Genomic DNA, 16,916 nt, shown 5'->3' on the forward strand with positions numbered 1-16,916 from the left:
GTATCAGTTGTACGAGGTCCTCTGTCTTATCCTTATGTTATGATAACTTTATTTGGTCATTATTATCATCTCCAATTACAGATGGAAAAATTGATATGGAGAAGTTTAAGTGATTCAACCAAAAAACAGATTTGTTAAAAATAAGTAAATAATTAACATAATAAGATAACTATAGTATTTTCTTTTCCAGGTCAAGGAAATTATTTAATCATTTTATATTGCACCTACAGCCCTCCAACTTTTGTGTAACATCAACTTTAAGAATTTAGTTATTACTATTTGTGACCTATTTTCTATAGTTTGTTTTGCTTGTTATTGAGGTTCTTACATCAAAACTATGTGAATTATACAAACTCATTGAAATGACAACCAGAGTAGTTATTAACTGGAACTTAAGCTCATCATTATTTTTATTCATGGAATCAATGAAAGCATTGCAAATAATTAAGGTATTATTTAAAAATTTACCAAACAAATTAATTTTCATTATAGCGTTATGAATTGTTATCCATTTGTAGGTGTTACAAATGAAACATGTACGTAGATGAGTCATTGGCGTGTTGAGGCATTGCCTATTCAGAAAAACAGGTTTCATTGCATATATGCAGAAGACTCTGAGAAGTGGACTTGCGCGGGTCTGAAGGATTGACCCTGCAGGCTGCTGGCGCCTCGCCTCACCTGGTGGAGAGAGGAAGTGCACTTCAAATCCTTGTTCCTGCTGCACTTACCTGCCTCAGGAACAGTGGGTGGAAATGAGAGGAGACTGCATTCCAGAGCGCAGGGTTGTTTTGTGGGTAGTGCCTCACTGCTGTTAGGAAATTCATGAGATGAGAACGTTTACTGACTGCCTAGATGAGGATGCTTTTCCTTTTGTTTCTTTAGCAGGCTCTATATTTAATCAAATAGACTATTTCAATTCGCCACATTTTTACCATCAATAGATAGTGCAGTGCTTAAAACCATTGGTTTCCTGCCCTTTCCTCATCCTTTGTCCCCTCCCCACAGTGTTTTGCCCTTCTGTTTTAAGGAGTACATTATATGTGGCCTTAGTTGATCCACTTTAGTTCAACAAACCCAGATGATGCAGTGTAAGTTTCTCTTTTTCTTAATTCTACTCTCTCTCCTTTTCTATTTCATTGTGCCGTATCTTACACACACACACACACACACACACACACACACACAAACTCACACACACACACATATATACATACATACAAAAAAGGGAAAGGAAGAGAAAGAGAGATGATGTTAGGATGAAAATAGGAAATTTTTTAAACTAGCAGAAGTAAACAGGACAAACCTGCCAATACTTCCCCAAATCAGAACAATATGCAGGGAGCAACATCTTCAAGCAAACAGGCTTTGTAGCCATTAGCTTTTACCTTTCTCTCTGCCTTCTCACAGTGTTTTCTTCTTCCTACTCATTATTTCTCCCACCAGAAGGCAGAACATGGAAAATGTTGCCAAAATTGCAAAGTTGGAAAGTTAGCATTTTAAAGAAAACAGCTTTTGATGTATGTGTTTCTATATCTTAAATCTTGTATGCTTCATATTTTAAGGATGTATGGGGCAGTGAGTAGAATGATTTTTCATACTTTAGTAACTATCTTGATGAAATTTGATTCTCTGATTTCTCTTCAAGCAGAGTCAAGTGGAGAGCACTGTACTTAGAGAATATTGACTTGGGAAATATGACTTCAGTATGCATTGGCAGTGTTACATAAACAGCATCAATTAAAAATATATTTTTACAAAAACAGATTTTTTTAAAACTAAAAATGGGATTTGTTGCCATCAACCAGGGCCCTTCTCACATCACAGGGGAGGACTGCTGGATTTAGTAATAGAAAAGTCCTTCATTCAGCAGGAGTGTATTTCTTTTCTTTAGCAAGAAAAAGAAATCAGTCCTGATTGTAGGTTAGAAATAACTAAATAATTGCCATAATAAGATAATCATTGTATTTTCATTTCCAGGCCAAGGAAATTATTGGGTTAGGCACATCAATTTGAACTCTGGGAAATGCATCTCCTTCCCTGTGTTGTCAGATTCTCCTGGCATTGGCATTGGGGAATGAGGGCAAGGGGTGAGGTTTGGTTGAGGATGGGAGAGATCCAAGTTTTTGGATGCATTAATTTGTCATGGTGTGATATCAGGCTCTCCTAAGATTATCCTTGAGAAGAGAGTTCTATGGTAAGATATGTTTGGGAAATGTTACATCCTACATCCCACTTGGAATTAATAATGCATGTTAGTATTATGAAATGGGAACTTGGACAAGAAAGAATTTGCCTAGACTTTGTTTAGCCCTTTTAATATGACACCTATTAATATATTTTGAAAAAGTGTTTGCCTTTGCATGTGTTCAAGAAAGACTGACTGTCTAGATCAGTATTTTTTCAAAGTACAGAGCTGGGGTCAGCAGCAGTAGCATCACTGGGAATTGGAAAGAAAAGCAAATTCTTGGGCCCCACTTTAGAGGCACTACATCAGAAATTCTGCAGATGAGGCCCAGCAATCTGTTTTCACAAGCCCTCCAGCTGATTGGATGCCTGCCAAAGTTGGAAAACAACTGGTCTAGACCAATCATTTTCTAGATGTTATGAAGTGGGTAATAAAAGTCATTTCAAAACTTTGACAGGTTTGATATTCCTCTGAGGTGTTTGTTAAAAATGTGGATTTCTGGGCTCCGCTCCTACTTATTAGATCAGCGTTTCTAGGGTGGGGGCTTAGGACTCAGAATCTTTGACTAGACACCAGGTGGCTCAGATGAAGGTATTCCTCAGTGTCAAAAAAAAGTTCCAGCAGACAAAGTTCCAGCAGACAGCAATCACTCTAGCAGTTGTCCTGCCCATTGTGCCCTTCACGATGTATCTTCCCCTTAATGAAACCTACCTTTCTTAATTAAAAAAAAAGTTCTCAAGGTTTGCAGGGGCCACTCCAGAGTTCCCTTGATGTTTGCATTTTGAATAATCAAAAGTTCAGGGACTCATGTCTCTCTGTCAGAGAGGAGGTCAGAACAAAGGAGGTGTGCTTTGGGTCTAATGATGGTTTAAAGGGTCTAATCTTATATTAAAATGAAGGAATAACTGACAGTTTACAAATTATACATAGTTATTGATTATTGAATACATTGATGATTAAATTATAAAGTTGGTACATATACAAAGTAGAGCATTTCTGATTCTCACATAGTTATTCAAATTTCATCACCTGTCCTTGGAACATAATGGAGCATCTTTTGCTCATAAAGTAATAAGCCCAAGAGTGGAGGTGTCTTGGGCCACTAGAGAAAACCTTGGGATTAAGTCTAGCCAGGACAATTCATGAATTTTAATGACAATAGCAGTTTGCTGGACAGATTGCAGAGGCCTTCTTTTGGGGTCTTGTTATTTTGTAGGCAACTCTTTGGACAAATCAAGTGATGTTTCATTACCCTGAGGATCTTTTAAAGGAAACTGGAGCCACTAACACATTGCTTTTTGTGTCCTATCTTGTAGGAAGTATTTTGAGGGAAAAATCTTTGTAAAGGTAACCCAGACATGGCTTAAAATTGTCAGATAAACACAGATACAAATTTTTTTTTTTTTTTTTTTTGAGTTGGAGTCTCACTCTGTCGCCCAGACTGGAGTGCAGTGGCCGCTCCCGGCCACCGCAGCCTCCACCTGCTGGGCTCCGGCTATCCTTCCACCTCAGCCTTCCAAGTAGCTGGAACTACAGGCGCACGCTACCATGCCCGGCTAATTTTTTTGATTTATTGTAGAGATGAGGTCTCGCTGCCCAGGCGGGTCTCGAACCCGCGGGCTCAAGCAATCCACTCATCTCAGCCTCCCAAAGGCACGGGATTACAGGCTGAGCCACCGAGCCTGGCTCAGATACAAATTAAAGTTGAAAAATAGGTCTGTATTTCTGGAAAAGCCTAAGGTGCAACTACTTAGGTATCTCTAATGTTATTTTGATAATTATAAGTAGAAAACCAGTAATTTTTTAACACAATGCATGCTTGTATATTAGTACATATATCTAGGACCCATGTCATTTTTTCTCCTGTGTTCTTAACCTGAAAAAAGACAAACCACCAACTTTAATGGGATATTCTAAAGTGAAACCAGCAACTTCTATACTAAACTGCCATCATTCTGATAGCTATCTAAGAATCTGCATTTAGGAAAGATGGAATATTTAGTGTTTCAGAATTTTAAATGCAGTACTAATTAAAAATTAAAAGAGTCACTGAATATACGTCAAACATTCTTATAATCTTATTTAAAAACATATATAACCACCATCACACTAAACCATCTAATTCTCACAGATTAATAAGTGTCAAGCCTATGACAAGAAAATGTTCTGGGTTATTATTAAAGTTCGTCTTCTCTTGAATTCCTTGTATTTTCTGCCCATTTCCCTATCCTAGGTAGCTAGAATTTTCTACCTTCATTGCCTGTGAGGGACAATACAGAAGTCTGCAGAAAATAAAGGAATCAAATTCTTGGTATTTGATTTTCAAATGCTTAAGATTGATTACTGATAATAGAGTTGGAAAAATCAAAAAATATCTGGGCCCTGCTGTTATCACACTAGACAAGAGACATGGATCAGAAAGGGAAAATAGAAGGGTTTTTTTCCCCTCCTTCATTTCTGGACTGCATCTGGAGAAATCCACATGTTTCCTAGACTGGTTTCTGAGTTTTGGGAGCAAGGGTAGCCTGGGATCCTTTGCTAAGTTGACAAATAATAGCATGATTAATAGCATGAGCCCTGTATTTCCTCTCAAACAAACAAACAAAAAACAAAACAACACAAGTCACACATTTGGTTTTGAATTCTGACCAAACCATGATGTTAAAAGAGTCACATAACATTTCTGCACTTTCATTTCCTTATCAGTAGAATGCGCACAATTCATCATATCCAACCGACAGTGAGGAAGAAGTAAGAGCATGTACTTAAAGGATTAGAACCATACACGGAATACAGTAAGTACTAGAAATAAAAGATACTATTAATTGTATTATTCCAACTCTTATTAGACCATACTAAATATTCCTAGGAGGGTTAGAAGAAAGTGTCAGAAATAGTCTTGTGTAGATGGACACAGAACACAAGACAGTATTTCAATCCTAAAATATCCAGTGAAATTTCCAAATAAAGTATTAATAACAGAAAGATTAAAAGGGTGGGGGAAGCCACAGCATCTAAGGTAACATTTGGAAGGAGCTGAACTAGAAAACTCTATGTTCAGTGTGTTCGTACCTGTAAGGAACTTCCCAAAAGCTTTATTAAGCAGACGGTAGTTTGTGTTATGGTGGCCAAGTTGACTTTCTACTCACTGTTATTTGCTATTTCAACTTTGTGTGTGTGCTAATGAGAAGGGAGGCAGGGAAGTGCCAGCAAAACTGAACTCAAGAAAGACTTGGATACAGAAATTCATATGGAAACATAAATGACCACAAATAGACAAAACAATCCTCAGCAAAAGAAACAAAGTGAACTTTAAACTTCCAGACTTTAAATGTTATTACAAGGCTACAATAATCAAAGCAGCCTGGTACTGGTACAAGAACAGACATGTAGACCAATACAACAGGACAGAGATTCCAGAAGCAAAACCTCAATCTTTCAACCAACTCATCTTCAACAAAGCCTCCACCAGCAACCACTGGGGAGAGGAGGACCTATTCAGTAAATGGTGCTAGGAAACTGTCTGACCACATGTAGAAGATTAACACAAGACTCCTACCTATCTCCATACACAAAAATCAACTCTAAATGGACCAAAGACCTAAACGTAGAATCTCAGACTATAAGAATCTTAGAAAATGCAGAAGATATCCTTATGGAAATTGGAACTGGCAACCAATTCCTGATGAAAACTCCAAATGCTCATGCCATCAGAGATAAGACAGACAAGTGGGACCTCATCAAACCGAAAAGCTTCTGCAAAGTAAAAGAAGTCATCAAGAAAGTGAAGAGACAGTTCACAGACTGGGAGAAAATATTTGCCAAATGTATATCTGACAAAAGGCTTAACATCTAGGGTCTTCAAGAACTCAAATGTGCCGAAAAGAAAAAAAACAATCAGCCCTATTAAAAAATAGCAAAATATATGAATAGACATTTCTCAAAAGAAAAATATGAGCAGCTAACAGATACCTGGAAAAATGGTCATTCTCACTAGTCATCAAAGAAATGCAAGTTAAAGCCACACTGAGATACCACCTAACTCTAATCAGGATGGCCATTATCAACAACTCAAAAATAACAGATGCTGGAGGGGATGTGGAGAAAAGAGAACACTTCTACACTGTTGGTAGGAGTGTAAACTAGTACAACCTCTGTGGAAAACAGTGTGGCGATTCCTAAAAGATATAAAAATCGACCTTCCATATGACCCCACAATCTCTCTTCTGGGAATATACCCAGAGCAACTCAAATCACGCTATGAAAAAGATACCCACACATGCATATTTATTGCAGCATTATTCACAATAGCAAAAACATGGAATCAACCACACTGCCCAACAAAAGTGAACTAAATTTTAAAAATGTGGTACATATACACAATAGAATATTACGCAGCCATGAAGAAGGACAAAATCATGAACTTTGCAGCAACTTGGATGGATTTAGAGTCTATAATACTGAGTGATCTATTGCAGAAACAAAGAACTGAGTACCACATGTTCTCACTCATAAGCAGACCCTGAACAATTGTCATAATACTACGAGAAAGGAATCAGCAGTAGTGGGAAACTGCTGGGGGAGGGGTGGGACCATACTTCATCATTAAGGGTACCTGATCTCAAACCTGGTGAAGTGGGGACCAAAGTAAGGCCCAAACTTTATCTTACAACGACCATTTGTATACTTAACCTTGAATTGTACTCCACATCTTTAAAATAAATAAATAGAGGAAAAAAGAGAAAGACTTGGTGCATTATATATTTTAAAAAATCCATATTTTGCAATGTTTTGGTATCTTTTTTTTTTTTTTTTTGAGTTGGAGTCTCACTCTGTCGCCCAAACTGGAGTGCAGGGCCGCTCCCGGCCACTGTAGCCTCGACCTGCTGGGCTCCGGCGATGCTTCCGCCTCAGCCTTCCGAGTAGCCGGAATTACAGGCATGCGCTACCACGCCCGGCTGATTTTTTGATTTATTGTAGAGATGAGGTCTGCGCTGCCCAGGCAGGGCTCGAACCCGCGGGCTCAGGCAATCCACACACCTCAGCCTCCCAAAGGCGTGGGATTACAGGCAGAGCCACCGAGCCCAGCTTGTTTTGGTATCTTAAGAAAACCTTTCTAGGCTGGGGAGAGACTGCTCCATTCAGGGCTAGTCAATTCTTAGAAAGAGCAGAGGCCTATGCCAGAGCATGCCCTTGATATGCAAACCAATCAGTTCGAATTACCCCTCCTCTCTTTGGCCCACACACCCAGGAGGCAATGTCTCTGCCCTCATCATCCCAGGGCCAGGTAACTAAGACCCACCCCTATAGTTTAGAGCTCTCTGAAATTAGCCTAAACTGTTCACCCTTCACTGCATTGCCCCAGTAAAGGCTCTGGCCTAATACTTTTCCCTCTCTCCAGTTTTCTGCCTCCTCACCTCCCTGTTGTCCTTCCCCTCTGTTGCACCCTCTGCTTCCTGTGTCTAGGACCTGTGAGGATAATAACTTTTATCTTTCTGAACTTCTCTTGTAGCTGTACCTGACGGGCCATTACATAAAAAAATATAAAACACTTGGTAAAAAGCCATGTGGTTGAAGTTTAGTACAACCCAGAACTGTGTGTGAACATCAAAGATAAATCATCTTTAGGGGGTTTCATACCACATACAATTATGCGTAAGAATGACTCACTGGAAATGGTTCAAGAATTCATTAAAATTAAACTTCTAGGACTAATCTGGACCAGGACCATGTGTTGGCCTTAATGTCACTTTACGGCTACAGAGGGTGAGCCTCCCCTATTCCCTGTCTCCCCTCCTATATTATTCCCTAGGGCTGCCATAATAAAACCATAAACTTGGTGGCTGAAAACAACAGAAATATATTAATAATTCTGTAGGGTAAACATCTGAAATCAAGGTGTCAGCAGGCCACACTCTCTCTGAAGGCCCTAGGGAGTATCTTTCTTTGCCTCTTTCAGCTCCTGGAGGCTTCTGGTGTTCCCTGGCTTGTGGCAGCATCATTCCAGTCTCTGCCTCTGACTTCACGTGACCTTCTCTCCAATATCTCTGTATGTTATTTTCTGTTTCTTGCAAGGTCCTTTTCACTGGATTTAAGGCCCACCCTTATCCATTATGATCTCAATTCCTTGTTTCTGCAAAGACCCTATTCTCAAATAGGCCACATTCTGGGGTTCTGGGTGGACAAGAAGTTTTGGTGGATACTAATCCACTCCACTACCCAAACTGTATTAGAAGAGGTTTTCAGTTTATCTTACAGGTTATAGAAATACTAATATGGAAGCAGACTGACACATGCCTTTATTCTCTTCCTGTAGATAAAGCAGCTAAGGTGTTAGTGATCAAGAATACAGAGAACAGGGGCATCAGAAGGCAGGTCTTCATGTAGAGTAATTCCACCTGTTCCAGGATGAGGCTGGGTAAGTGTAAACACGAGGGGGAGCCCTCTTTGCACAGCCATCTGTTGACAACACAGAGGAAGGAATGCTAGCAAATTTTAATCTGGAAATGCAGTTTCTTTTAAATAAAAATCTAGACACAGTGAGTTAATTCAAGAGCATTGGAGAATTTGAGGTTACTTTAACATTTCATTTTTACTACTGAATTTGAACTCTGTTGAAAATGAACATAAATGATTAATGATTCCTAAGTGAGAAAGCTCAAATTTTGTAATCAGACTCCCTTGGTATTTACCCAGAGATATACTTCCAAGTACTGGGAGTTATAGTTGAACAACGGAAAGGTCCCACCTTTTGGGGTTTGTCATTTCACACCAAACACTGCTTGCTCTGATGACTTAAAAGTATTTTTTAGTTCCTACTCTGTTTATGCCTGTACCAGGTGTGTGTATAGATGAAAACTGGGTTAGTGACATCTGGCCAAAAATGTACAGAAATTATATCAAATGACGTAATTAAGAAAAATATCTGTACATTTCTATATTGAAGTTTATCAATAAGAATCAAAATTATTACAAAAGTAGTAGTACAATTTTTACTTATGTATGCCTACATATGTATATATATTCCATATTACCTAAATGCTTTAGAAAGAAAAGAATTTCTATAAATTCACTGAAAAATTTAAAACCCATTGCTTTTGCTTGCATTGTGTTTATAAAAAATATTCGATAATTTGATGTCTTAATGCTTTTTGTACTGAAACATTTTATTTTGTATACTTAATAAAGTTTTCAGTTATAGATAAATTATTTATGAGTTTTGTGAGAAAACTAGGACCTTAACAATACTCAAATAAGAGTACTTGCTTAAAGTGCTCCTGACACTACAAAAGTAACAGTTCTTTCTAAATATTAGTTCATATTATAGGTCATAATATGAGTAGGCAATTAGTGCTTCATTTTTTTCAATGACTCCTGCAAATTTTATTTTTATTGTCAATTTGACGTAATTTTCCATTTTAATAATCATTATTGGTGTCAACATTTAAATAGCTTCAGAGAATAAGGGAGACGTTTTTGAAGTTATGTTTTAAGATATATCTTAAAGGGTAATTAACAAAAAGGTTCCCCCTTTCATTACAAAAAATATGTTTTTCTGTGTTTGCTAATTTATTATAAAGTATATAAGCATACCACCATAATATGTATATATGCAGATATACTTACAAAGCGTAAACAAAAATAAAAACTAAAATAATGACACCAATAAACATACATATAAGTTCTTATATTTTCTTCTTGAAAATATAAGAACGTGAAGCTGCCTGACGCCTACGAGCGCCTCATCCTGGATGTCTTCTGCGGGAGCCGGGGCCCCGTGGAGGCAGATGAGCTGATGAAGAGAGTGGGCTTCCAGTACGAGGGCACCTACAAATGGGTGAACCCCCACAAGCTGTGAGCCCTGAGCGCCTCCCGCCCCCCGCCCCCTGCCTCTCCTTCCCGCGCCCGCCCCGTCGGGAGCACCTGGGGACCACAGGCCTCAGCCTCACATTCCTGGCCCTCAGGCCACCCCCACTCCCGCTCCAGCCCCGCGAGAAGGAAGGGGAAGGACAGCCACCCGCTGTCCCGAGGCTTCTCGGCCACTGGGACCTGCTCCCAAGTGACGACCCGAGACCAAGTTATGGCAACAGGGAGGCCCTGCGGGCCTCAGCAGGGCTGGGGTGGTGGGCTGGCCACTCGGGAGGGGCTGGTGGTCCGTGTGAGAGGACCCGCCGCAGCCACGCCAGCCTCAGTGCCACTCCACATTCCTGGTCACCAGCTGGAGGGAACCTCGTGCTGCCCGGCAACGTCTCGGGCTCCTGGAGGTCCCTCATCCTACCGAATCTGCACTCCGTGGCCACCCTACCCCACCACAGATGGCCTCCCCGCCACAGAAAAAGCAGAAGCAGCAGCAATAGCTGGGACCCCGCCTCAAGCCCCTGCCATTAAATCTGCAAACAGCCAAAAAAAAAAGTCTACCACTGAAATATAGGCACTACAGTTTGAAGAGCACCCTGCAAACACTGTACAACCTGCTAGTACTTCCATTTTAAAGATGAGCAAACTGAGGCATCCAGAGAGAGATAAGGCTCTTGCCCAAGGCCGCTGAAAAAATATATATTTTATTTGACAATATACAATTAAGTTGCAAGTGATTACTCTAAAAGTGATTTTTAATGGTGGGATTTTTTTATATTTATTAAGATATTGTATTTTACATGATCGCAAATATGTCTATTGCTGCTTGTTCAATATTCATGAAGTTTACATATTCTAAAAAGAACCAACTTTCTGACTTGATTTAATTAGCATTAAACAGAATTTAAATATGGATGTTTTAAAAATGAATAGCCTCGAGAGCATAAATTATCCAGATACCATGCAATGAAGAATAAAAAAACACAAAAACACAGCTGGCAAAGAAAATTAATGCCATGAGAGATAAGCAGAAGTAACTACTCTCATAATTTTCAGTCACCTGGAACCTAAAGATGATGATGTGATTCTGTCATCCTTTCTGGAAAGATTCATGTATAGACAGCAGCAGCATGCCAACTGGGCAACCATGAAGTTTAGAACAGAGTTACGTTTTTCTATTTGCAGATGACTGCCACTAACAGAGTAACAGTTTTCCTTTAGAAACTAAAAAAGAAAAAATTTAGGTAATTGATAGTAATGGAATTTGTTAGCAAGTTAGGGTGTTTGGCTATCATATTGAAAACTTCATTCTAATTTATTTTTACTGTTGCTACATAAATTTTGCATGCAGTCCTGATTTTCTGCTCATTGGGTTTAGGTCAGTGGTTTTCAAAACCGAGTATGTTAGAATGATATGGAGCTCTTATTTAAACAGATTACTGAGCTACCAACAGAGACTCTGATGCAATAGGTTTGAGACAGGTCCTGAGAATTTGTATTTCTAACAACTTTCTGGGTGATGCTGATGTATTTAGTCTCAGGACTACTTTTGGAGATCCACTGGTCTAGGAGAATTTTAGGAAAGTTATGTTTTTTTTTTTTAGCATAAAAAGATCAGTGACAGGTTGAAATTGTTTTTTGCTACATAGGCAGATACTTTGTAAGAGTTTCTGTCATCCTTTGTGTGAATTAGGATTTATCCCAAATTTCCAAAACTGGACTTCAGGATTTTCAAATGTTGACAAAGGACTCGGTCAAGGTCCCAGGCATCATGGCATAGCTGATCACACATGACTGCAGGTGCATGAGAAAGTCTACATGACACCAGAAGTACTGCCTGGCTGATCTCTGTGGAGCCGACTCTAAATTGCTGATACCAAGAATTGTCAGCTAAATAAGTGGTTACTTTTTAGGCCTCTAAGTTTGTAATATATCTACTGCTAATTGATATTCTAGCTGACTTTGAAAACTAATTTTATGTACTGTTGTCTGAGGTCAAGCTGCTGTGACTAAGTATCACAGTTCGGTTGTCTTAAACAACAGACATTTATTTCTCTTCTGGAGGATGAGACGTTCAAGATCAAGGTGGTGGTAGATTTGGCATCTGATGAGGGCTCACTTTCTGGTTCACAGACAGCAGTCTTTTTGCTGTGTCCTCACATGGTGAGGAGAGGAATTAAGTCCCTTGGGACTACGACTACTAGTTTTAATTTTTTAAATTTTTTTAAGAGAAAGTGACTTACTGTGTCCCCTGCTAGAGTGCAGTGGTGGGATCATAGCCTACTGTACCCTTGAACTCCTGGCCTGAACTGAGCCTCTCACCTTGGCTTCCCAAAATGCTGGGATTACAGGCATGAACCACCTTGCCTGGCCTACAGATCTCTTATAAAGGTACTAATCCAATTTATGAGGGCTCTGTCCTCATTATCTCATCTATTCCTAATTACCTCTCCAAAATTCCATCTCCCAATACTATCACATTAGAGAACAGGGTTTTATTAAATGAATTTTGGGGGGACTCAAGCATTCACCTCATACACCAGTATTCTGCTGAACATCTTGATACATTATCCCACTGAATCTTATTCACAACCCCATAAGACACTCTTATAATTCCCCTTTTATAGAGAAGAAAACAGCCATTTTGCCTCCCTTCATAACTAGAATTTAAGCCCAAGTCTCTGACTACTGAGCCTGCTCTTTAAAACCCTAAATGTCTTATTGTTTCCATCTGAATTTGATTTTTGGTAAGTCTTGAGAAACTTGCATGGTTTTAAGGATTATTACTGTGAGGATTGCTACTTTTGTTACTTGATCGTTTAAAATTTAGCACAAAAACTAGGGTTCCCAAACTTTTTTTGTTTTTTCCATGATAATCTACTTTTAGTAGGGAATTTGCTGCTCCTACCAGGCTCTGTCCCTGCTTCATGCAGCCATTTCTGTTGTTGGGAAGCTCTCCTACTGCCCTGTCTAGGACTCTCCATCTGAAATTGTCAGCAGGTTGAGGGAAGAGTGTTTGGCAGTCGGCAGAACCCTGTTTCAGCTTAGCTTTTTTTTTTTAAAATTATGTAATATTCAAAAACTTTAACAAGATACTATTCTTTATAAAAAGAACACACACACACATATAGTCATCCAAATAAAAAGTAATAGTAGTTTAAGCTAGATAGCATGGTTATACTTAAGTTACCAACACCACCTAGAAACAGCATTTCAAACTGTGAAGGGTCAAAAAGAAAATCAGATCAAGGTAGGAAAATGTATTTATTAACATACAGCAAGAGGAACTATAGTTTGCTATCAGGGAGACTTCAACCCAGGTGGTAAGAAGCTCAGAGTCATGTACTACTGAATGACATATAAAGCAAGAATGAATAACTCACTCAACCTTTACAATGCTTGTGTTATTAGAGGTTTCCAGATGGCAGGGATTGGCAAAAATGATTACCTTATACCACGTTAGGAAGATAATTTAAGTTTCATTTATAATTGTCAGAGGCATTTACAAGAAATAACCAAAGTTAAGTTTCATTTATGCTTAAGAAATAAGCTAGCTTAAGTTCTACATATGTGATCTAGCTGGTTTTTTCAGGTCGGGGACTTTCAAACCTGGTTTCCATCTTACTTTAACAAAAATTTAATTCCTTCAAGGTGGTACCTTCAAAAGCTTGCAGTACTAAAATAGAATTTTGGCAAGACTAGTTTCCTAGGATACACAAGGCCAACTTTTCAAGATTACTAGCTGAGACAGTTTCTCTAGACAGGTGAATAGCCTGGTTTTCTGAACCCCCACAGAGAAAAACAGGATGTGGTTGAGAACTGGTTAGAGCCAGCTAGAACCAAGATGGCAACTAATTTGCCTGCTACCCTATCTTGCCACTCATTATATGGTCATTACCATATATTGGCATACTAAGTAACACCCTCCAGTACCATGACAGTGTGACTCTGTCCATTTATAGTAACAAATTGGGTGGAACCCCAGTTCTTTGAAATCTCCGCCTATTTCCAATGAAATGCATGATTATACCACCCCTTGCCTAGCATGTAATCGAGATAACTATAAAATAAAATACATGGTGGCTGCTCTTCCTATAGCTAGCTAAGACTGCTCTGTCTATGGAATTGCCTGCTGTCTGTCATTTTGATAAACTTAGTTTCACTTTTCAGCTGAGACCCCAGCAATGCATGGGGACTTCTCTGCCCAGAGAGTAACATTCTTTCTGTTCTTCTTTTTTTTTCTTTTTTTTTTTGTGTTGGAGTCTCACTCTGTCGCCCAGACTGGAGTGCAGTGGCCGCTCCCGTCCACCACAGCCTCGACCTGCTGGGCTCCGGCGATCCTTCCGCCTCAGTCTTCCGAGTAGCTGGAACTATAGGCGTGTGCTACCACGTCTGGCCAATTTTTTGATTTATTGTAGAGATGAGGTCTCGCCAAGTTGCCCAGGCGGGTCTCGAACCCACGGGCTCAGGCAATCCACTCACCTCAGCCTCCCAAAGGCGCAGGATTACAGACTGAGCCACCGAGCCTGGCTACTTCTTTTCTTTTAATAAACTAACTTTGCTTTGCTTTGTAGGCTCACTTTTGAATTCTTTCCTGCACAAAGTCAAGAACCCATTTGGCCTCTTGGGTTGGACCCCAACTTTGGGGTTCCCTGTCCTGTGTCAGTACTTGAGGGAGTGATAACAGTGAGGCCTTTTTAGTGTATCCTATTTATGTACCACTTTGAATATTAACATTGCTATGCATCTTTTTGTCCTCTAAAAATAGCGCTTTATTTCCCTGTGAGGGAGAAATCTTTATTTTACATTATTAACCAAAACTTACTATGTTAGTGACTCAGATCCAGGCAATTCAAGTTCTCTTATAAATTTGTATTTTTAGGCTTCTGAAATTTGAACAAAATCCAAACTGAAAGTGATTTTCCCAAATATTCTAATTGTCCAGAGGCCCTATTTACTGGCTTTATAAGGTCATAGGTATAGTTATTGGTTAAGTAATAGGTAAGTGCAGCTTTGGGAAGGTCACACTTTTTCTCTCTGACTGTTGTGAATAAAAGGTACAAAAGACCAACAGTATCTAACACTTAGATACACCTGCCATGGGCCCATCATGCTTCTAATCCTTTCAACTTAATCGTCCCAAATTCTCATGGTGTAGGTACAATTATCAAGCCCTTTTACAAAATGAGGAAGCTGAGACACACAGAAGTTAGGAAATGTTCTCAAGTTTACATACTTGGTTATTCTTGCACCCTAATTCGACATTTTGACAGCCTGGCTCTAGGGGCCCGCATTCTCAATTCCAACACCATTCTGCCTCTACAACCTTGAGGGGGTAAGTTTGTTAGGTTAAAAGCACAATCACTACTTTCCTAAAATATTGGCTGTGATGCTATTACATCGAGAAGAATGGATATTTTAAACTAGCGAAATAGATGGAAGATTTCCTTAAGCACCATATATTTTGTATTTCAATTGAATTTTGTTTTCCCATTTATCTTTGTGTTAAGAGAAGTCCCAGGAACCTTGCCTTCAGTCCTCTTTGCCCACTCCTCTCCTGTGGCCACAGGGCCTCACTCACCACAGTTGTCCTCGTCGGCCTGATTCCCACAGTCGTCCACCCCATTACAATGAAGGAACTGAGGCAGGCACTTTGTGACATTCCCACAGGGGAAATAGCCAAGGGAGCACTTGACATCCTGTCCACTTCCCTGAGAAACTGTGAAGGAAAGAGAAGACACAACATTTGGAGGTTGATGCAAAAGCACTGCAGAGACAGAGTAGCTGTCCCCTGATAAGTTTTTCACCATTTGATGTTCTCATCCTGGCTCATACAACCCTCCACATGGAAGCTTCACCTTGCTCACTACCTCTATGCCAACTATTTTCCAGGAAGTTTCACCTCGATAGGATGCTCTTTCCAGTGTTTCCAGAAGACACCAACATTCTCCTCTCTTTGTCTTTGTTCATGCTGTTTCCTACCTGGAATGTCCTTTCCATTCCCTTTCTTTTATGAAATATCTGTCCATACTTTACAGTCCAGCCCAATTCCCTCTTTTCTAACAAAGTTCCAGTCAATCATTTAAAAAATAGGAATTTGTTGTATTTTTTACTATGGACTCAGAATCAAAGCTAGAGGAAGAAGAAGACATAGAAGATAAGAGAAAAACATGTGCCACACATGTTTATTCGCATATTGGATAGTTCCTAAGTATGAATTCCTGTGCATACAATGTTGAATGAAACACAGTTGCTGCCCTGGTAGAGGTTGTCATCCAGTGGGGACGATACACTGAACAAGCCAACAAATAATTACAAATTATGAGAGGTGTAGAAATAAAGAAAACGTGTTGTGATGGAAAATAATGGTGCAGGGGCTTTTTACAAGGGGTAGTTAATGGGCTTCTTTGTAAAATGGTGCCATTTAAGCTGAGATCTGTAGGAGGAAAAGAGAATCACCCATGGAAGTGGGGAAGTGGTGGTGGTGGTTGAAGTGGTGAGTAGGATGCTTCTGATTGATGATCTGGGAAGTCAGAGAAGGTGGTTGTGATAAAGTCCTATGAACTGGATAAATGGCATGATCTGAGGTTGATGAGGTAGAGAAGTATCCTTGGGTAAAGGTAAAATATTTAATTTTATTTAAAATGCAAAGGGAAATTAATGAAGGGTTTTACTCCAAAGGACCATGTAGGAAACACGTCTGCTTTAAAAATACCATTCTGGCTGCTGGGGGTGGGGCATCAGTGAGGGACTTTGCAGTGCTCCGGAGAACAGATGATGGGGCTTGGTTCAGGATGGTATCAGTAGAGAGAGGAAAAGTGAACATATTTGACATGTAATTTAGAGGTAGAATAGACAAAATTTGCTGAACTGT

The 16,916-nt window shown here is 39.5% G+C and overlaps 1 protein-coding gene across 5 annotated transcripts in view; it reads right to left on the bottom strand.

The window, feature by feature from the left end:
• Positions 1 to 16,916, bottom strand: part of RXFP1 (relaxin/insulin like family peptide receptor 1) — a 122,794-nt gene that overhangs the window by 71,301 nt on the left and 34,577 nt on the right. For 3 of the 5 annotated variants that reach the window (XM_008052444.2, XM_008052445.2, XM_008052443.2), the window contains exon 2: positions 15,624 to 15,761. The exons of 1 other annotated variant lie outside the window; for it this stretch is intronic. In XM_008052444.2, the coding sequence (XP_008050635.1) occupies positions 15,624 to 15,761 (138 nt within the window). Of the gene's footprint in view, positions 1 to 15,572; positions 15,762 to 16,916 lie in introns of all 5 variants that reach the window. One more of the 5 variants, XM_021709714.1, reaches the window with a different exon arrangement.

Source organism: Carlito syrichta, unplaced genomic scaffold, assembly GCF_000164805.1.
Source record: "Carlito syrichta isolate Samal-C Ts95f unplaced genomic scaffold, Tarsius_syrichta-2.0.1 Scaffold274453, whole genome shotgun sequence".
In the NCBI taxonomy this organism is placed as follows: Eukaryota; Metazoa; Chordata; class Mammalia; order Primates; family Tarsiidae; genus Carlito; species Carlito syrichta.